Source organism: Micrasema longulum, unplaced genomic scaffold (assembly GCF_059751315.1).
Source record: "Micrasema longulum isolate JH-2025_06_02 unplaced genomic scaffold, ASM5975131v1 h1tg000808l, whole genome shotgun sequence".
Taxonomy (NCBI): domain Eukaryota; kingdom Metazoa; phylum Arthropoda; class Insecta; order Trichoptera; family Brachycentridae; genus Micrasema; species Micrasema longulum.
Genome location: NW_028278000.1, coordinates 20,016 through 44,115, shown reverse-complemented (window position 1 = coordinate 44,115; position 24,100 = coordinate 20,016). Strand labels below are relative to the sequence as shown.

The 24,100-nt window shown below is 30.2% G+C and overlaps 1 protein-coding gene across 1 annotated transcript in view; it reads right to left on the bottom strand.

The window, feature by feature from the left end:
• LOC148278931 (neuropeptide CCHamide-1 receptor-like) overlaps positions 1 to 22,520 on the bottom strand; it is a gene marked incomplete at its 3' end in the record, with an annotated part of 65,169 nt that extends 42,649 nt beyond the window's left edge. The window contains exon 1 of the mRNA XM_088230692.1: positions 22,083 to 22,520. Coding sequence (XP_088086818.1) covers positions 22,083 to 22,354 — 272 coding nt within the window. The remainder of the gene's footprint in view (positions 1 to 22,082) is intronic.
• Between the last annotated feature and the right edge of the window lie 1,580 nt (positions 22,521 to 24,100).

Below are 24,100 nucleotides of genomic sequence, written 5' to 3'. Positions count from 1 at the left end.
AACATGGACAACGACTTTTAAAATAAGTAGGTATAAACAGATATACCTACAAGTATATCACAAACACAAATTTTTCTGCGGACCATAGTTTTTAAAATAAATAAGAACCTTTTTTTAATTAAAAACTTATGGACGAATTATTTTTGTTTAAAATGTTTTATAATTATGTAAAACTGGTCAAACGTTTTGACTTATATTTAAAAAAATTGGATTTTTAACCAGTCCGCCTCGTAAATGTTTTTCATTTTGCGAAAAGAAAATATTTTCGTTTTCTTTTCTTAAAAATGTACTCCATCTTTATTTTATCATTGGTACTTATGATACGGAACCCAGCTTAAAATAGTATTTAAGGAATAAGCTGAAAGCAACTAAACAAGGGCATTCTTAAATATTTCCTTGCAAGGCTAAACCTTCATTATATATTTTGTTATAACTTCAGTTAAATACACCATATTTGCTTACCCGAACCCGGATTTATCGGGATTTGGGTAGTTGGGAAGTTGGTCGTAGGGATTATGGTGAAAAGCTATGGATTAGATAAGCTTCTGTACAAGTTTCCGAAATAATTAGTTATATTTCATATTTGAACTAGGCATCTAAGACATGTGTACTGTGAATGAAATTACCATAAGACCTTCGATATTTTAGTAAAAATATTTTATTTTATTGACAAAAAAACGGAAAAAAAAGTACGGTAATATCTTTTTTTATCAAACGTGTTTTAAATGACCAAACAATCACTCAAAAGTATTGAATATTATTTTGTTTTTATTATGCAAACAAACAGAAATTACGTAAACAAAGCATTATAAATAGTACGTACATCCAGTTAGAGGTTCTTCTCAAACATAAATATAATACTGGAACATGTTACTCACTAAGAATAAAATATCAAACATTATCCAAGAACAACAGCCCTTTCCCAGGCTCCCCCTCTTTCTTTCTTTTATCGCTTCCCACGATATAACTTAGCCGTTACCGTGACTCCCTTCTAGAGGTAGTCAAAAAACAAATGTCCTGCGGCATCCCAGAAAACTGAAGCCATGACCTTACCGATTAACGTTTGGACCCCGAACTTAAGCGGCTGGCTTTCACTGCATGTTTTGAAGTTTAGTCTTAGAGCCATAGTGCCGGACCTTTGTTTTGTCCATGGTTACATAACGATTGAAAAAATCCTGATTATTTTGAGGTTTGATAGCAAGAAGCATCCTGCAATAATTGTCTAGACGAATTTTATTTTGTATGAGCGTTGGTGTTTGAGGAAGTCATCTTGCCGAACTGTGTTTCATCTCTAAAACTTCGTTGGATGTTCAGATACGACATGCTTGGTTCTTTTTCGATCTACTTGATAAATTTTTTCTTATCTTCCATCTTAAGGGTTTTTCAATAAGGGCGGGTATAAGTTGAAATGAAATAGAACAACTTGTGTGTGAGGTATTAACAAAATCACTTTTTATTTGAAAGGCCCATATGTGCCATTAAGAGTGAAATATGACATCGTTTAAATGCCCGCCTCGGCTTTTTATGGTGGCACGGATCTGAGTGGTCCAATTTTCAATGACTCTTCTGCGTAGATCTGGCTGAGTTTGAGCGATAGCCTGTGTTATTTTCACCTTTAGGGCATCGGTCAATTGAGGTTTATTGGCATAGATCTTTTATTTTAAAAAACCCAAAAAAAAAGTCTAGTGGAGTCAAATTGCATGATCTTGGTGGCCAATTCAGATTACCCCTGCAAGAGATAACCTTACTCTTAAATCGTTCATACAGAATGTCAATCGTGGCGTCCGCTGTGCGGCACGTAGCGCCGTCTTGCTGAAACTACATGTTGTCTAGGTCCATATTATTCAATTTGGGCCATAAGAAATTGGTTATCATCGTTCTGTAACGCTCGCCATTGACGGTGACCGCCTCACCAACGTCGTTTTTGAAAAAGTACGGACCAATGACGCCGCTGGCCCAAAATTCTCACCAAATGGTAACTTTTCTATGCATTATCAGCTGGTGAACCTCACGCTGGTGTCGTCTCATATATGGCTATTTTGCTTGTTGACACAGCCATTTATCCAAAAATGCGCCTTGCCACTAAACATTATTTTTCGGCAAAAATTGGGGTCGTCTTCCAAACTATTCGAAACCCAGTTAACAAAATAAACGCATAAACGGCAAATCTGCCCTTTACAAACATTAATAATATTAACATATTTGGCTTAATATTTTTTTCCTTCTTTTTCAAAAACAAGATTTATAAAAAATAAAAAAAAATCAAACCAAAATTATACAAGATTTATATTAAAAAAAATAACCTAAAAATTATACAGCATATTCAATAGAAAGTTTAAATAATAAAACATTCTACAGTAAAACAACAAGAAAATCATAAGTACTATTTCACACAACTAGGCAAAGTGAACAAAAAACTGCATATGAAATGCATGAATAAATAAATATAATTACCATTCAGCATCTTTGAAAAAGTTCAAAAAGTTTGTTCTATAGGAACTCTACCCTACACTAAATATATCAGATACGTGGGAATAACTATTGCCGAGTTCATGAAGTCTATTTAATACTGCATTACAAGAATACACTGTCCGTGAATTGTTGCTACAAAACGGTGGCACCTGTCTAGTCATTCTTCCAGGCACCCTACACCCTATTGTCATGAACTCCTGGGTCAGTTGGATCTTGTACGGGTACAGGCCTAAGTGTCGACACAATATTCGCCAAGTTGAAGTCAACAAAAGGCCGAATTCTTGCGCACAGCAAGGAATTGACTGCCACGGGTTCTGCTGTACATTTTCATGGACAGCGGCGATGTTCTCGGCCGATCGTGCGTTTCTTGAACGTACGGGTGTTGGTTATTTGATTACTAAACAAATCGTCTCTAATTTGGCTACCAAACGTCAAAGAGTTGACTGTGAAAGGCCACCGCGTCTACTGTAAAATGAACGCCATGCACGCAACGTTTGCACTAACGAACACTCATTTTTATTTTAAAATTTTATTATTTGAACGTTCTGTTCAATTGTGTGACTTGCCATGGTGATTTGGCATAAGTAACTGAATAATAAACAACATATTTGACAGATATGATCAAAACAAAGTGTCCGCCACGGGCCGTCAAAATCTACTCGCGCCAATTGAAGAACCCTTTATATTTCTTTAATATTTAGACTTTTTTGGATGAACAAAAAAGTTATTGAAAAATAAATGCTACTTTGGGGACCCTTAATATACCCTTAGACACTGAAGGGCTAAAAAGTGTTTTCTAGAGTGATAGATTTGGTTACATTTTAATTTAATTAACCATAAAGTTTCTTTGTAAAGATGTTTTTGACTTCGGAAAGTATTTATTTACTTTTCACATACGATGCTTGAGGTCCCAGATTCTATTCCTAGCAAGATGAATATGAAATAAGTGTTTGAAGAGTGGCTTTACACTGCAATGTTTTCTTGTATTTCTAGGTATCAACAAAAAAAATGATAAAATGTGTTCTTTTATAATTATGCAATACGGGAATCTTTTTTTCGTAACATTGCTTTCACCAATTTGTAGTGAAAACCGTCAGAAATCATTTCGAGATAGTTGTATATAAAGTTATTTTATTACAACACTCTTGCTAGAATACGTTTCCACAGTTCAGCGAAAATCCTTCAATATAAAGAACACCAAATGATTTCTGAAGAATTGTAAAACATTGAATAAAGATTTACCAATAGATAAAGACCAAAAATCTCAGTTGATGCCAGCAAGATTGTAGACGATGTTAAAGCGACGAATTATAATGACAGCAGTTAAAACAGATACGCTGGTAAAAAATGCTTTTGATGAAGAAAAGTTTAAAAATAAAAAAAATCTGGAACATAATAATAAAAAATAAATGGAAAATGAAAAGGTTGAGTAAAGGGTATAACTTAAGAAAAATGAAAAAGACGAGTATTACAAGAAAGCAAAAGTGACTTGGAAAATGATCCAGACTAATATTGCACAATTTGCTGCGATTTTTATTCCAATTTGCTGCAAAGGAAACAATGGATCGAATTTGCAAAGTGCGAAAATCGGACAAATTTAAAATGTTTACGCAAAGATGATGTAATTACTTATGAATGTTACTGTGAGTCTGATGGCGAATCTAACGATATGAGATTGTTTTGCAAAAGTTGATTTTGTCATAGTGAGATATTATACTCGTATTTATGTTAAAAATGATTCGGTTTATTAATTGATTAAACTCAATGATAATGAATATATAAAGTACCCAATTGCAAAACTATGATTGTTACCAATAAAATCAATTGGATTTTTTTTTCAAAACAATGTTTTCGTTTGATTATTATTTAGTTTAAGTTAAACAATGCTGACAATTCATGCTTAATTAATAACTTTTTCTCTGAAATTTTTAATTGATTGACTTTTTAATCAAGTATGAGTGTAAATGGCAATATATGGTGTGTATGTATAAAATATCTGTATTTTATTTAATGTAAACGTACCTCATTTTGATTTAATGTGCTGAAAAATGTAGTAATTTTGTACTCCTATTTCGTTTTCTTAAATATTCTCCATGTCCCTTGTATTTTTTAATCTTATTGACTTTCTTGTGAGTAAAATCCAGTCGATTGTCTACAAACATTTGAACTAGCTCAAGATATTATAAAAAAAGAACTGGTCCTATAAGAAGTTGAAAAATTGGAAAATTGTTTTCAGTCGTTGCATAATCTCTTTTAATCTCTTTATAACAATAAAGGTTTCAGCTCTTTAACTTCACTAAAATCAACAGATTAAATAATTGTAAAAATATGGATGTCCGATCATAGGCAAGACGGTGAATGTTACAAAGTGACCACTGAAACCAGCAAATTACTGGTCATAAGCCTTGTTAATGCCTAGACTTCCATATTTCCTTTTTTTAAATGTTTTCTATCCCTGTTGTAATTTGTTGATCAAAAATAACTTTTTCTTTTAAAGTTATCAATCATCCATCCAAGAAATTCCAAAAAAAAATCAGGAAAGGTTAAAAAATTCTTGAAAACATTTATTTGAACAATAACTTATTTTTTAATCCCCAATCCTTAATATTTCACAATGAATTTTGGCCCCCAAATCATCGAGCCACTCTCGAGTCTACTTCACAACAAGGATTTGTTAAGAGTTCTCAGTACGCGGGTATTTTCGAAAACCCTGGCAGTACGCAGAACAAATCATTACTACTGATAGTCTCCATGTGTTCATGAAATGTCAAGGTGCTCACAAATCGAACGCTTAGATCTTAAACATTCGATGTTCGTATTAGATTCTGGTCATTCATTTTGTAGCGAAAAAATAGAGTTTTTTGGGCCCTAGTGAAGGACGTGACCGAACACTTGGAAACATTAAACCTAAGTTTGTTTCACCTTCCCCATTCAGATTTATTAGATATATTTGCTTAGCAAATACAAAAATCGTCAGAAGTTGTCACCTTTAAGAATAGTTTTAAGTCATCCGGAAATAACAAAAAACGCGAGTTCAAAATTACATTTTTAATATTATTAATAAAAATTGAGAACAACAATGGACCCAGGTTAGAGCCTTGCGGGACACCTTAGAAAGTATTAAAACACTAGTCTAGACCTAGAGACCATTGCTGAAGACTGTGGCCAGATATTACATAAATTTTATTATTATTAATGATAGTATTTCCATATTACAACAGAGATGAACATCACTTTTAGTGGCAATATAAAATCTAAGCATCGACAGGGCATTTGATATGTCATTGGCTGGTTTAAGTGGCTAATTTACGTATTGTGTAACATTCACCGTTTGGCCTATATTTGAACACTTATTTATTTATTTTATTTTATTTAGAAAACATACAGTCATACAAAATCAGTATTAAAAACAACAATTTTTTAACATAAAAAGACCAATTAAGTTTTCATAAATTAAAAAGATATAAACATTAAATGTGACAAAAAATAAAAAATAAATAAGAATTTTAAGTGAAAAAAAGATAATTGTTGACATTTGCGTTTTCCATGGAGGTAATAAATTAAAATAAATAAAAATACCGAATGTACACTCCGAGCCATCCACGCACACACATGAACGCACATATAAAACATACACAAACATATACATTACATGCGGCACATATGCATAGCATAAACCACTCAAGATGTACATTCAGCAACTATCCCAAATAATCGACCCCATGAAGAAATTTTCTGTACAAATGCAACGTGCAGTTAAAAATGTCTACATCAATACTGAGTCCGTTATAATTTCTACAGGTGCGTCTAATGAATGAATTCGAGGTATAATTGTTTTTACAAGTTGGTACATAAAAAAGGGAATTTAATCTAGTATAGCGAAGAGGACAACGGAAACCAATATTCCAATATTTTTTTATTTATTTATTATATTCCTTCAATTCTTTCCTTCCGTCTATTGTGAAGTTAAAGAACTGAAACCTTTTTTGATGCGGCTGAGATTCATCTGATTTAAGTATTTCACCGACACACTAGACAACGCCTGAAAATATGTTAAAATTTTTGTAATTATTCTTGGACCTGGTGGATTTAACAACAATATTTTGACATATTACAACAGAGAAGAATAACATTTAAGAGAAGGTAATATAGAAGTCTAGGCATCAACAGGACACAGTGTGTAAAGTGGCCACTTTAACCAGCCAATGATAGGTCATAAGCCCTGTAGATGCCTAGACTTCTATATTACCTTCTCTTAAATGTTCTTTATCTGTGTTGTAATACGTTTATGTTAACAGCTCCCCAGGGAGTTGAATCCAGTCCTTGTCTACAAAAATTTAAATTAGGATTTAACCCCCTGAGTGAGCTGGAAACAGAGATGAAGAACATTTTTTGTGAAGGAAATAAAGACAAATAATACTCCAGTCATAAAAAATGATTTTCATCTCTCATGTAATATGTTAAAATTAACAGCTCTCTAGGGGGTTTAATTCAGTTCTTCTGAACAAAGATTTGGACAAACTCAAAAAAAAAATATTAGTAAGGCGGACGCACAGTGCTGCGTGTTGTTCAGATATTGATATGAAGTCGATTTAAACAAATATTTGCGTTCTTATAATTAATCCATATATTTCAATTCTGGTGGACATTTTCAATGAGTTGTAAATAACTTACTATTAAAAAATGCAAATCAAATTAATGGTAGAGTGCGGTTCGAACCTCGGACCTATGATCCGTGAGTCCGCAACACTAGCTACGGCACCACAACACGATCAATCAAATTTGATAAAAAGTCGTCAATAAACTGCGGAAGAAAATGTAATACACATCAAATAATTCAGTTTTTAATCTTGAATCCGCGATATTGCTACAACCATAACCCTATTTAACAGATAGAGAAAAAAAACTCAAGAGTTGTAAAAGATTAGGCATTTACAGGGCTTGTGACCGATTATTTGGTGGTTTTTATAATCACTTTACATGCCATGTAATATTCAACATCGAAAAAAATTGCATGTAAAAAAAAAATTCATTTATCTTAATTTCGCTCAACAAAGTTCGGCAAAAAGTCTCTGGAAAATATTGGCCGTTCCGACATTTTTTTTTTATTTTTTATTTTCTTTTATTCAGGAAACATACAGTACAGTTATAAAGTTTAATATTTTACACAATTGGACTTAATTCTAATGGACCAGTGAAGTTTCCATATTAAAAAGCAATTAAATCTAATGTTAATTATGAAAGTATAAAAAAGAGAAGGAAAAAGAAAACATAAATGAAAGTTGTTTAAAAATTTAAATTTAAGTGAAAAAAATATATCTTAAGGTTTGTAGTTTGTAGTGAGTATTTACAAATGGAAATAATATTAAAAATGAAGAAAATTTGTAAGAGTAATTAAGAATTAAGAATGGAAATAAAGAATGAAAAACATGCTCAGATGTAAAAATAAAATAAAATAGTAATAACATTTTTTTAAAAAAAGGAAAAACATAAACACATATTTATTTTAAGGGATTCAAAGAAACGATGAGAAGAATCTTTATGTGAAATATAAGACAGTAAATTTAAATTTAGGTCAATTTAAAAAACATCTTCAAAATTAATGACACATTATAGTAAGAGCAGCAATATATTGATTTTATTAACATATATAATATTAGTAATTAAAAGTAGTTTAAAAGTATAACAAATATAAAAACATGCCAATGGCAGCAGAGAAAAAAGAAAAAATAAAGAATGAATAACAAGTATGGCAAGTAATCATTTAAAATTTGAAAAAGCAATATAAGGAGAAGATTTTAAACCAAGAGAAGTCGATAAAATTTCATTAAAGCGATTTTAGTAGTAATACAAAATTTCAAAAGAGAAATTTAATTTATAATAATAATATTAATGTATGTAATTTGAGTGATATAAGAGAAAAAGGGACCAACCGGAGTTTTATTCAAAAGTTTTCAATACACTATTTTTAAATAATTGTAATCCTGTATGATATATATCTATATGGTTAAAAAAGCTGTTAAAAGTGGAACACGATCTGTGTAAAAACGAATTCTGGCAATAGTTCGTATTGACACTAGGTATTCTAAAGGTTGGGTGATTTCGTAGGGCACGTGATGGACAGTTAATTTGAATTTTATTTAGGATCTGGGACGAATCAGCTAGACTGTTAATAATTTTATAGAGGAATGTGAGGTCTATTAATGTTCTTCTTTTTTCGAGGTTAATCAGTTTGTGAAAACGTCCAGATAAGTCATGATTTGGAAATATAAGAGAGCATCGGAAATTCAAATGTTTTAAAAATTTGTTTTGTACTTTCTCCAGCCTGTCAATATAAGTAATGTATTGTGGATTCCAATACATTATATAATTAAACTGTCATATAATTAAACTGCCCAATGAACTAAAACACGAAAAGTCAAATGGCAAATCCGAAAGTGTAGCAACTAAAAAATATGACCTTTTCTTTTAAAATATGATAGTGTAAAGTACTGTATTTTATGTTTTTTTTTATCATGTTTTCTTACTATTTTGGATTGTATTAAGTATGCATGATATTATATATTGTCACAAAAATGAGTTCCAAATGAGTTTTTTTTATAACGCCCGGGAGTACAATGTCTACTTCATGTATACGTATGTTTTATTAATAAAATGTTTTTTTTTAAACCTCGAATAAGCTTGCGTTTTTCTCACCACGTCTTGCTTGTAACAGAAACTATGTCAAGTGGCTCGTTACGGTGCTTAATAATATATTTAACCTAAAGACATTTTATCGGTAAACCTACGAACTCCCACTACAGTCAAGTTCTACGTATATCTTGTAATTAACGCTGATATCCTCAATAAATTATTATTCACATCCAAACTCCGTACGGAATCCTAATAATGATAGTATTTTACGAATACGTAATTTAATTAAGATTAAATAATTTATTATGACAGTCTGTAGAAACGTACATAAATATCAATACCAAAACTATTCCCTTTTCGTGCGTAATAAGACACTAGATTAGTATATTAATAGAAGCGTAACTTTATTTTTTTTTAAAAAAGGAAGTATTTGCGTTTTTATTAATACACAAATATGTCGGTTTTTGGGGCAATTTCCAACGAATTGTTCAAGTGTGTTACAAAGTCAACAGTTGGAAGAGTTGAGAAAATGTGGATGTTAAAACATAGGCAGAATGGTGAATGATACACAGTGCGTAAAGTGGCCAATTAAACTAGCCAATGATGGGTCATAAGCCCTGTAAAAAAATGTTTTCCCTCTCTGTTGCATCGAATTTAGATGTTAAAAAAAACTATTATAAAGTGTCTTTGGGAAAATATACGGTTAGAATTTATATTTTTTTTTTAGGTAGCGAAAAAAAATTTATGGCGAAATTAAACAACTTTATCAAATCAAACAAAAAATAAATAAAGAAGTTATCACAAAAATATTTCATGTAAGCCATTTGATTTCTAAACAAGTTTAACCTTGAGGTAAGTTAAATAAAACATTTTCAGGAATAAAATAACATGTAGTAATAATTTCAAACTTCGTGTTATAGTCACTTCTTTTTAATTGTATTTCACTGCTACGCGAATCTCCCACGGCAAATAGCCGCTACATGAAAAAAAATAGTATAGATTCAAAGTCTCAAAAGCCGCTTGCTTCAATTTTTCCTTTTTTGTTGCCATGATTACCCATTATGTGATTTTTCGTTAAAAACTTTCGTGGACTTAGTGAACAAGGCAACCAGCTTCCTCGATGCATGGAACGCGAATGAAGCGTCGATCGTAATCTAGCTTTTTTCCTATATTAAATTGGTGACAGTTAATACATAATGATCCATCAAGTGTTTTTTTTAAATGCATTTTCAAAGAATAAAAAAAAAAATTAGCTTTACGACAAGCTATAAAAAGTCGTTTATGTTAACTGATGCCGGATTGAACTTTAATTGTTTCAGTGATTTTTGAGAATTTATTTAACTAACTTACAACAAAAAATTAAAACAATAGTTATTGAAGGATAGGAAAAAAAATCCGTTTCATTGAAATATTTTTATATTTTTGCTGGAGGTACTGCAAGTATATTAAATGTCTGATTGAAATATCACATTGAAGTATTTTCACGGAATTCCCCTTCATAAAATAAAATATTCAATTTCAATTCTATTGTTTCAGCAAAAATATTCCGCTGTTTTTCCAAACACGTGCTTTTTTTAATCCGTCACATCTTCAATAAAATTAAAAGTATCCTTTTTATCCTAGTTTTGCTTGCCGACTGACTGACTACAGTCATATCACATCATAAAGCTTTGGGAGGCTTTTCTGGTGAATGACATATTTTTGATGTATTACGTAATACGATTACGCTTATTCTTCCACTCTTTGATTTGTTACTTAGCAAGTAAGCTCATAACACTGATTTAACTAAGCTGGAACTTAAAATATTTCATTATTTATATTTTTTATCTACAGAGACGCTCTCGATTTGAGTTGAGGTGAAATAATTGAAATGAATCTCACTCACATCAAAAAACTTTCAACTCTTTTATTGCTCAAAAATCAAAAGATAGAAACATTAAAGATATTTCTGTATTTTTAGGACCATATTTAAAGCTTTTTTTCTACCTAGGGAAATTAATAGAATTCGTAACACAATATCATTAATTGTTGGTAATATTTGTCAATATATGCTCTTGAGGGTTAAAACCAGTATTTGTCAATACATATTTGAACATACTTAAAATAATTATTGATTTGTTATATTTGATTATATCAAGTCTTAAAATATCCATATTAATATTATAAATGCGAAAGTGTGTTTTTTAGTTTATTTGTGTTTCCTTCACGTCTCAACGAACTGGTTGACATATTTTTTTGCATAGGCATAGCCGGAGAGGTAAGACAAATTTATGGAAATAAACTTCCTCATCGAACAACTGAACACATTCCAAATTCCAATATGTTTAAATCTGATATATCTTTTTAGGTGGATTGAGAGTAAAATAAGAAAGAAATACTGCAGAATTCATGGATAAAACTTTATTTTTCCACATGTAGATTACCACTCTACAAAATTATTAATAGCCAATGACGAAAACTTAAAAAAAAATGGAAGTACTTCGAAATAGAGCCATGAAAATAGTGCTCAAGAAATGAAAATATAATAAGATAGAAAAATGAAGAGGAAAATTCAATTGGCTAGCAATAAAAATGAGACGGATATTTAATATGATCGTTTTAAATTATTTTTTTAAAGAATCAAATTCCAAAATACTGAATTAATAAAAAGTGCTTGATAAAAAATTCAAAAGTATAGTACTAAAATAAGGATAGAATAAGGCTGCCATTTAAACAAAATCCCAAAATTGTACAAAGGTTCGAAAATGTATGAAGAGATGCCTGAATGTATGAAGAATGAAAAGACTTTGAATTAATTAAAAAATAAATATTATGTGTTCTGTAAGATGATATAAATAAATATTGATGTACAAATATTAGTTTATATACTATGCAATATTAGCTAACTTAAGAAACAAATAAATAAATAAAAAATTTCGCAGTGTACATAATACCCGTTAAATTATAAAATTACCCCACTTTAATTGGCTAAAACCTTCTTTTACCATTTTCCCTTTATAAAGAAACGTATAAAATAACTAGGGAATTTTCGCGTTAACTCGAAATGAAAATGATGACAATTATTTTAAATGTATAATATATTATGAATACTTTTGACAAACATAAAAACTTGATGTTTGTATTTTCAAAATACGTAATCCACACCAGAGACGTATTAAATATCTTAAATTATATTTTTATCTAACTTATTTGAAAGATGAAATGCTTTAAAATCACGTTATTTTTAATCACGCGAGGAGCGTTATTTACATTGAATTTTCTACATGAAAATATAAAGTTTTAAATTTGAAGTATCGGATTTAACCAAGGTTCAAAAGATTTACAAGTATGTCTCATCATCATTCCCTTTCCGCACCTAATGGTGCTTAGGACACTGCATTGGTACACCAATTGCAGCGTTTCTTGATCATTTTTGTTACATGAAGGTAAAGTAAACAGTTTTACGCTTCAAGTACCAATCTAGGGAGTACGAAATAATCTAGTTTAAAAACACCCTTTTCAATAATTTTTTATATCAACCATGTCGGAAATCGAACTCGAGACCTCTTACATGGTAGGCAAATGCGATGACTATCACACCACGAGGCCGACCAATATATTTAAGTAATATATATGGATCATGAAGTACATCACAATTAATATCATAATATTTATTTATTTATTTAAAACATCAAGTACAAACAATAAGTACTTTGACGGACTAATTGCTAAACGCAATATCTTCCAGCCAACTAAAAATACAGAATGGTCAAAAGAAGAGGTTAGTCAAAATTTTGTACTAAAAAAACATAAAAATATATCAAAAGAAGTTTTAAAAAAATAAATTTAAAAAAAAAACCTTTTTTAAAAAGAAGTTTTTTAATTGAGAGGTAAGGCTTGCACATATTATTTGTATTTAAATTTTTTTAAATACACTTTGTTAAAAGTATTAAATGATAAGGAAAATGTGGGATCAGATAATGAGTTTGGAAGTAGAGAAAAAGAGGTACCAAGGAAAGAAAAAGGGATAAAAAAAATCACTTGAGAAAAAAAAACAGTAAAAACTCTAGGAATTTAGGATTTTGAGGATATATAATAATGTTTCAGGCGTTTCATGAAGGTGGTTATGGAAAGTGCATTTTTTATTTGAAAAGGTTGTTCATTCCAAAGGCTTGGAATAGCGGAAAAAAGTAGCTTTAAAATGATGTGCTATGTCGATAAATGAAAAGTGTTCTTTCCTTAGAAAAGCACAAATGCAAAAATGCACTAAAACTTGAATTCCTCTGTTAATACTTTGACCAGCCAGACAAACTGATTTGAGGTATTTGTGGTGATACGTGGTGGTGACAGATACCAGTGGTGATTCACTGTCATCTAATAATATTCCAATAGTTAACTTGACAAGAGATTAATTTGGTTTTATCCTTTGTAATTTTACTTGTTTAATAAATATTGAATAAATATTTTTATTAAACTGTATTATTATATATCTTTTCTCCTTTTACTTCATACAAAATAAATATCACGTTTTAAATATGTATTGGATAATTTCGCATTTGGGTATATATAAATCATGATATTTTCGAACCCTGGATTTAACCTTCGATTTTATCGAGGTGGACAAAAACACACATGTCTGAAACTCATGTTACAGTAATATGATAGCACGACAATGGACTTAGTTAATGGTTGTAAAGATATACATACTTACTGTATAGTTTAAATATACAACTTCAACATAATATAAACAACAATGTTTGATTATGTCCTAATGCTTGCAGACTGGCTGGATTTCCTCCCTAGGGAGTTGTTCATATTTAAATTTATTTCAACAGAGAGGGAAAAAGTTTTCGAGAAGAAATTTGGAAGTCTAGGCATTTACAGGGCTTATGACCTGTCATTGGCTGGTTTAAGTGGCCACTTTACACACTGTGTAACATTCACCATTCTGCCCATGTTTGAACATCCACATTTCCTCAACTCTTCCATCTATTGACTTTTGTGAAGTGAAAGAGCTGAAACCTTAGAAAGAAGAAGTATAAAAATTGGAAAATTGTTTCCGGGCGTTGCCTAGTAGGTGATTTGGTTCAGCCGGATGAATCTCACCCACGTGATAAAGGTTTCAGCTCTTTCACTTCACAAAAGTCAACAGATGGAAGAGTTGAGGAAATGTGGATGTTCAAACATGGGCAGAATGGTGAATGTTACACAGTGTGTAAAGTGGCCACTTAAACCAGCCAATGACAGGTCATAAGCCCTGTAAATGCCTAGACTTCCAAATTTCTTCTCGAAAACTTTTTCCCTCTCTGTTGAAATAAATTTAAATAATATAAACATATTACAACAGAGATAGGGAATATTGTAGAGACGGGAAAATATGAGTCTAAGCATCTACAGGGCTAATGTCCTGTCTTTGGCTGGTTAAGTGGCCATTTTACACACTGTGTAACATTCACCCTTCTGCCTATATTTGAACATCTATATTCCTTTCATTCTTTCATCTGTTGAAGTTAAAGAGAAAAAGTATGAAAATTACAAATCATTTTTGAGCATTGCCTAGTATGTGAATGAAATACATTTATCAGATTGATCTCGCAAACATCAATAAAGGTTTCAGTTTTTTTAATTAACAAACATCAACAAATTTTACTTCATAAAATAAATTCCATCACAAATTTGTGTAATGGAATTTATTTTATAAAGAGCGTCTACTGAGTGAACCTTAAATATGTTTAATAGACTTTTCGTATTGAATGTTGAGGGTTCCATAATTAATCTTTGTACTGTTTTAAGAGGGTCTTATATATTAGCATATGCACCACCCTATCCTACAACACCATATTGTATCAAATATTGTACAATTGTTTAATAAGCTATTTTTAAATTGTTGATTTTTAAAATATACCTTAATCTAATAAATAATGTGCTTTAATGTGTTAGCAAAAATTCCGTCGAAACCGGAAATGAATCTCCTTTCGTACTATTGATAATTTCCTCTATTTCACTCTCTGTGGTGCTTTAAAATATATTAGGAGAGTTACCGCGTTCATTATTAGTGTACGAATTTGTATCAGTTTTATTTGATTTTGATGAGATATCTTGTGCAAGATTTCTTCTCACGTTCGAAAAGTATTTATTAAACATATTTGCAACATGTTGTGGGTATTCATTCGAATATAATTTAGAATCTTCATGTAAAATTGTCTTTATTTCATTATTTTTGCATGTTTTTTTATCTATTATTTCATTTATGATATTCCACACATTTTTGCTATTATTTGCAGACAATTCAAGATTTTTATTTTAATAGTTTTCTTTTGTATACTTTATTAAACAAGAAAGTTTTTTTTTTTTTTTTAAATGTTTGCGTAAATTTTCGTCATTTGATTTTCTAGAGGTTAATTTTTAAAGAGTTTCCTTGTGTCTTACAGATACTTTTAGACCATGAGTTATCCACCCTTTGATAGGCTTATACATAGATTTGTTCGTTTTGAATTAACGTACGCGTACTGTCATACCTATCATGTCTTATTTTCGACGTCACATTGTTTTCACTGCATATTGTGGTTACCTACCGTATTGTATGGGACTCGTTGCACATTTTTCAATCAGTGTGTATCAATAAAATTTTAAAATAAAATGTTTTTTTTTCAGAATAAGGTTTAGAAATTTGCCAAACTTTAAAAAAAAATTACAACATTTCTCGACTTAAATATTTACAGAAAGGTTTCGAAAGTAGATATAAATTATTACTTTTCTATTATATTTTTTTATAATCAAACTTCTAACCAATCTCTTTCCTGTACGCTTTTCAATATTTAACAATACAAGAATTATTTATATTTTTATACTTAGGCACCCACACACACGCACCATCTCCCTCATTCATTCACACACGCACATGCACACTCTTTCTCATTTATTCACAAACACACACACACATTAACATACACACACATGAATACACACGTCTCACACATACAAATACGTACACTCTTTCTCTTATATATTATGTATTATTAGATTTACAGTGGATCTTTTTTGGCTGTAGTATTGATAATATATTTCTACTTATTGTTTTATGTAAAAGATGTAAAAATCCCAAATACAATAAAATAAACAAATAAACAGATGGAAGAACTGAAGGAACTGAAGGAACTTAAATGTTCAAATATAGGCAGAATGGTGAATGTTACACAGTGTCTAAAACGGCCACTAAAACCAGCCAACGACAGGTCATAAGCCCTATAGATGCCTAGAAGTCTATATTCCCTGCTCTTAAGTGTCTTGTATCTCTGTTGTAATATGTTAATATTAAGAACTCCCTAGGAGGTTTAATCCAGTTCTTCTCTACAAGAATTCGGAAAAACTCAAAACATTTTTTACGTGTAAAATAAGTCAAATAACACAGTTAATGATACGATTAAGTAATAAACAGTACTTAGGGTTACAGAGGATGGATGTCCTTTTGAATTAGATGATAGCCGATCAAAAATGTACAATTTATCGTTCAACTTACCTTTATATTGACGGTTAGTAAATACTAACAACAAAAAATAACCATCAGAAAGTGAATAATCATGAAAGGTCTATTTTTAAATCAATATGCCCATCGAATGTACAATTTATTTGACAACCTACTTTTATATAGACAATTATTAAATACTGACAACATATTATGTAAAATAACTATCCAAAACTGAATAATAAGGATGAAATAGGCACGGATTGAGGAGCGGATGAAACGAAGTGAACAAAGGTGTGATACGTGAATTTTTTGTTGGGCGTGAAATGAGTTATTCGTCACTTATGTTAAAAATAATATCGGTTTTATATATGAAATAAATTGATACAAATGAGAGAATAAAGAGCATCTTAATAATATTAATGTTTATATTATATAGGGTGTTCTTTAAACCGTGTCACATCTGAAACCACGATAATCAGTATGGGCAAGAAGACATATTGGCACATTAAAATGAATTTTTACAATGAATCAAATTTTTAAAATATATACATAAAAAAACAAATGGTTGCTTACTTCTGCAGAGGAGAAGCGAGGGGGCGCGGCCGCGCTGTTAGCAGTGTATCGGATTTCCCCTCTCCCCTCACCGTTTCTCCCCGGCAGAAGTAAGAAACCATTTGTTTTTTTATACTAAAAAAGCAGTAAATATTTTCGTTTTAAAAATTTATACTAATGTGGCAATATGTCTTCTTGCTCGTACTGATCATCGTGGTTTCGGATGTGACAGGGTTTAATGAACATCCTGTATATACCGGTAAGTAAAATGGAAAAGAATGTTTTCAAAACTCGGGTCCATAAATGGATTGCTTGAAAGACTAGACAGGAAGCTGAGGAATAAGTTTTATAAATCAGAATATAATTTTAATTTCTTGAAAAACCTTTCTCATTTTATGAATGTAGGGATGTTTCAAAATATTTTTTATATTTCTTTTGAATTTTATCACAATTGATGTGAAAGTATGTTCTATTGTGTATAAAATAAATAATAAACTGATACTCTGGAACGTGCCTGTGGGCCAGTGGAGTGGTTACATCCATAAATAAAAAGAAAATTATAGTGAATGTACCTATTATACACACATTTTCTTCATTAAACTATGTATTTGTATTATATATTGGTATAAATAAATTAATACGAGTATTTTATGAATGTGTGAATGAAAAAAACAGTGCTTTTAAGTTGAATATATAAATTTGAAATTTAATTTTTTTCATTTGGTTCTGAATTTTTAAAAACAATTTACGTTTCGATTCTTTTATTTTTTAAAACCCCTTATGAATAAGGCTGTTTTAATTGAAACATAAACAAAATAGGCGTTGTATTGTGTTTCTTTAATTGACAATCTTGAGTTCTAAGGAAGTTGTTTTATCTGCTGAGTTAAGTTATTTTGTCTTAGCAAATGGATTTTTAATTCAATTTATTTTTCAGTCAAAATTTTTAAGTGCTTTACTCAGGAAGCAAAAAAAACGGTTCCATGGAAATAAAACACGTTCCTTAATTCCAACAACATTAAGTAAATGATTTTAATTGAATTTAAAATTAACATGTTTTTAAACAATGCTAATTTTAAATTAAATTCAAATCGTTTAAAAACAAGCTTCGAGAGTGCCGTTTTTAACCTTTTCAAGCCTAAGCGCGTAAAAATCCTTCAATTCCGGAGGAAGGTACCAGGTATAAATGCTATAAGATCGACTTGTTTTTTTGAAAAAATGTTTTTTTTTATTCAAGTGTTGTATTAATTTTTTAGTTTTCTGCCAAATTCATACATTTTTTCGTTAAATACTGTTGCAAAAGGATACTATGTACATAGCATCGTGCTTCTTTTGATGATGCACTTTGAAAAACACTGATATAAAGTCACGCAACGTGTTTGCGGGGTTGTATTATAGGGAGTGACTATTGCTAGAAATAAGCGACCAAGTAGCAAGACGCATAGCAAGGGGGAATAGCAAGAACGAATGTGAATTATTATTGGGTAAATTAGCTAGCAAATAATTTTAATAATCATGATCAATTTCCAATACTATGGGGTAGGATTCTGCGAAAAAATTCAATCATTATGAAGATAAACAAAAAATGGAATACATACAATACGGAAAGTTTTAATAAAATATTTAAGGTTTATGAACCTTGCTGTATGCAGTAGACACTCTTTATAAAATAAATTTTACCATACAAATTTATAAAAAAGAAAAAATAAAAGAATTTGACATAAATAAGTCACTCAGATACCAACATAATATTAAAATTCCTAGATTCCATACAAGTCATGGTTAAAATAGGTTTGCCTTCAAAGGTGTTAAAAATTATAAAAATCTTCCCAATGAACTAAAAACTATTAAAAATAATATATCGAAAAGTAATTTTTAATTTTAAATAGTATGAATATATCATTGTTTTATGTTTTTTTCTTTATATATCCTATGTTTTTACTTTTCTTTCTCATATATTCGTATTTAAAATTATGTAAACTCTTATAAATAAATAACTAAAACAGTGTAAGTCACTCTCCAAGCACAAGAGTTAGTCTCTTTTTTTGGAGAGTTACAGTGATAACATTAACTAGATGTGTAATAGTAGATATGTTTAGAATTTTACAAAATCATTTACTCTTTATGAAATTTATTGATAAAAAATTTTAAAAATTTAAAATTTATTGATGGAGAATAAATTATTGAATACTAATTTTTTTTTTATCGTGTCCTCTTGTTCTCTTTATTAGAAAAAAATGAACACTTGTTATGTTAACACTTAATACATAAAACAAAATTAAAAATTATGAAATTACAACTTATACGTTTTATTTCCCCATTATTTTTTTCCCCCTCTGATGCAATAAATCTTAGTAATTTTGAAGGGAGCAAAATCTTGCTTTGTCTACAAAAATTTGGACATACTTAAAAAAAAATACAACTTCTTTGTCTGGACTAAATGGCCAGACATACCGAAAGCTTTTACCATGGGAGAATATTATACATTAGAAGACTTCTAATATTTGTTAATCCTTGACTTTATTTTTCACTAAACGCAATCGGATTTGCTTTTAGCGAAATGCTCTATTTTTCAAAATTCTCGTGATTGAGATATTTCGTAAGGATTTCCAATTCAGAAAATTGGTAAATTGATATATTTTCTCAACTGCTGTGTTTTTTTTTTGAGTAGTTTGATATAAATAATACATTAAAAGTCCATTTAAGCTTATAAGATTTACTTAAAAGCAAAAACTAGAAATATCAAGGGGAACTCCAAATATTTTTATTTCCCATAAAATTTAATAATACCTACCCAACATGCAGGGTGGCCGGAGATGCGACGTCCAAAGGTAAATATAGGTGTCTAATATTAAGGGGTATCCTAACCAATTTTCGACTGGATCGGTGATTAAGAAATTGCCTTTTTATAAAAAGGCAATTTCTTAATCACCGTTTTTTAATTATATTATAATTTTAATTTTAAGTTGAAAATTTCAGTTTGACTAGCTTGATCTTATATTCTACATTTAAGGTCAAAACTTTTGTAATTAACGTTACAAAGCTGGTTACCTAATGCGTGAATGTAGAATTTATAAATAATAAGTTTCAAAAAAAATATCCCGATAAAACAAAAAAAAAAATATTTCGTTCGATAATTTTCAAAAACTCGTTAAAAAAGTCAAAACTCGAAAACTACGCAAAATTGCAGAACATATATGGGGGTGGTTCAGATACCCCTTAATATTAGACCAATTCTTTGGATGTCACTTTTCCGGCCAACCTGTATATTAAAATTAAATTTTATGGTATGCTTAAAAATGCGAATTTTAATTCATTGACCTTTGATAATTAGATTTTTAGAAATTTCATTAAAATCACGAATAATATTGCTTGAATGTTCTTCACAAAATAATGAACACAATCAAAATTAATTATTTCGTTTCACAAAAATATAAAAATGGGAAAATGTAAACATTTGTAAAGTATTCGCAAAACAGTTAATTCCGCATGGTAAGTTATTACATAAACCAGCTTCCAATAGTTGTAATCACCTTGGGAGTAGGAAAAAGAAATTAAACGTTATAATTTTAACAAAAATGGAAAAGGTTTTGACAAAACAAATATTGTTGTTATTTACTTACGAAATGTACACGTATAGTCCATTTAAGATCAAAACAATGTTTTTTTTTATATGTATGTTTCAAAGAAAACAAAAATAAAATAAAATTTATTTAAGCGAGGGCAAAAAATAATAACGACCTCCAGCCAAAATCAGGTGTGTTTTGGTGATTTTTTAATTCTTAAAGACTTTCGCCAAAATAAATAAGATCCTGTCTCAAGTTTACAATACGACATAATCGGGACATAAGCTCATGCAGCAGTAGTTTGCGATATGATTATAGATCGATAGATCAAGAAACGGCACATCATTATTTTGCAGCTGGCGGCAGCGGATCGGAACATTGAATGCCACTTGTTCCAGTAACGATGTACGAGTACACAGTTTCGGTTTATATAGGCTAGACTTTACAAAGGTGAGTTGAGAATGGCTTATTCTCATCACCTGAACTTAGTTTTTAAAATGCAAAACTGAGATTTTAAGTTTTTTTTTATTGTTTTTGTTATTTCTCTATGAAAATAATTTTAAAAATATGCAATGAGAAGGTTTTTATATCATTTTTTGTGCTAGAAAGTAAGAATCATTCTTAACTCGAGTTCAAACATTATAAATCTGAGCTGGAATCCGCAACTCCCCCACAAGATTCTTTAATACGGATTATTAATTAATCTGTTTCAGGTAATGAAAATTTTTTTGTTGTTGAGTTGTTTAGAGTTAAAAGAGAGTTTTCTTCCTTAAAAAACATTTTTTCGATATATTTTAAGTAATTTGTTTTACGAAAATTAGTTTGCTTTATCCTTTGTTGGCAAAAAAACATTCTCAAAACTTATCTTGGAAAAATATCACAGACCCTTTATGAGTCCATATTTATTTCAAAGAAAATATTTATTTTTCATAACGGCAAATTTCCCAGGGGAGTTACAAAATCGTTCTATGAAAAGGAAATGATTATTTTCAGTTTTAATAGGGCCAAGTATGTTTGACCCTTTCCTTTATATTGAAAACATCTGTTGCAATATCTTAATGATGGCTCGTTTTTGGATAGATTTATTAAATACAAATACGTTATTTTTATTTTCGTTTTTTTTTTACGTTTGTCTTCATGCTTTTATTACTCAATAAAAAATTTAACCAGAAAATGCCTTACAATTAACGCTTCTGATCAAATTTGTTTAAAATATCTCAGGGATATCTGGTGTAGTAGTCCAAGGTTATCATAAAAGTTAAAATAAAGAAAATAAAAAATACAGCTATCAGTACATCAAAATCTTTGATATCACTTTATAAGCGTTTTTAACCAACTGATCTGTTTTTTAAAGGAAATACACACTATTGTTATAGAATTGGTAGTTTTCATGTAAAAAATTTAAAAATACTTACGTGTTTGGCACATTCCTCATAGCTCTGTGCCTCATGAAGACAATTACCAGCGTCCCGTTACCAAGAACTCCGACCACAAATATGATGGCGAACACAACAGGAACAATATACGTCTCCGGTCTCGTGTAATATGGAGTATAATCTTCCACCATTGGTCCGCTGAAGTTGCCTGATCCTTCGCCATATTCAATCGTCTTTGAAATATTGAAGTCTAAGTCGATTCCTGTAGTCAGGTTCTGTAACACCATTGTTATATCATTTTGATAACCCATCTTGCCAGAATTACAGTAATGGCAATGATGTTACTGGACCAATCGATTAAAAAGTTGGTGAATGGTGCCTTTCATTGTTTATGCTACATTTTCAATTATGTTTTTTACAAATTCATTCCAAAAAGTATCTATTTTTCTGCTTTTCTTGATAATCTCTTTCATATCTGAAACAAAAAAAATATTCATTTTTTAACAAATCACAACAGGGATGGAGAATACCTTAAATAAGGGAATATGGAAGTCAAGGCATTTACAGGGCTTATGACCTGTCTTAATGCCTTGACTTCTATATTCCCTTATTTAAGGTATTCTCCATGCCTGTTGTAATTTGTTAATCTTAATGTCCCCCGAGGGGGTGAAATCCAGTCTTTTGTCTACGAACATTTGGACAAACTCAAATATTGTAATGAAACCAACTGGTCCAAGAAGAAGTTTAAAAATTGAAAAATTGTTTTCAGGCGTTGCCTAGTATGTTAAATAATTCAGTCAGATGAATCTTTTCGCAACAATAAAGGTTTCAGCTCTTTAACTTTACTAAAATCAACAAATGGAAGAATTGAAGAAATATGGATGGTCAAACATAGGCAAAACGGTGAATGTTACACAGTGTGTAAAGTGGCCACTTAAACCAACCAATGACAGGTCATAAGCCCTGTAAATGCCTTGACTTCCATATTCCCTTATTTAAGGTATTCTCCATCCCTGTTGTAATTTGTTAATCTTAATGTCCCCCGAGGGGGTGAAATCCAGTCTTTTGTCTACGAACATTTAGACAAACTTAAATATTGTAATTCGTTTTTTAGTTTTTTTTTTTTCATATTTTTATTATTTAAGCATTTACTCTGTGGAATTATATCTTCAATATAAAATAAATGAAACATTGCATTTTTACGCCATACACGAGTTTTTGAGTGTGAAGGCAATAAGAACACCAATTTCAGGTATTCAGAATAAGGTGTAAATATAAACTACACAAAACAATTATACAGAATAGTAATGGAGTATTGATAAGGTCAGGTGGGGGTAAGGTGGTTTAGGTTTTTTTGTTTTTATTTATTGGTGATATCGAAATCACAGTTGAAGAATTATGGAATACAAGCAAAGTTTTCTGAATATTTTTTTATGTATTTCGTTTTTTTTATTATTCATTACCTAAGAGCATTGCATTGTATTGCTATAAAAAAAAACGTCGTTCTGTTAGTCTATGGAGACGTATCATTGTTTTTCTGTTTTGATATGAATTCATTTTTTCAATAGGTGTTTTACTGAGGGAGTGATATTTTGTCGGGATGTAAAGTAGCTTTTGACGCTAATTACCTTATTAGCTATTTCTATGCGAAAAACACATCAATCGGTTGCTCCATTGCAAAGTGAAAGACGAAATCACTTTTTCACTGTAAAATATCCACTACTGGTGAATGACAGGTCAATTGCCCTATAAATTCTTACACTTCCTTCTCAAATGGATTTTGCTCGGAAAAAAATTTAATATCGTAAAATTTTTTTTTTTACGTATTGAAAATTAGTAATTAGAAAAAATACCCTGTTTAAGCTTTTGTTTATATATTGACATCGCTAAGTGAACAAACGACGGACTTTGACAGTCACTAAATGGACTTTATTTTTATAAATTTTTTAGGACTGATAAGAAATCAATAATTTACATTTCGCCGAACAAGCGAAATTGGCATAAAATAAATCTGCCGCGCAAACACAAACACAACTGTTTTTTTTAACCTTTCCGGA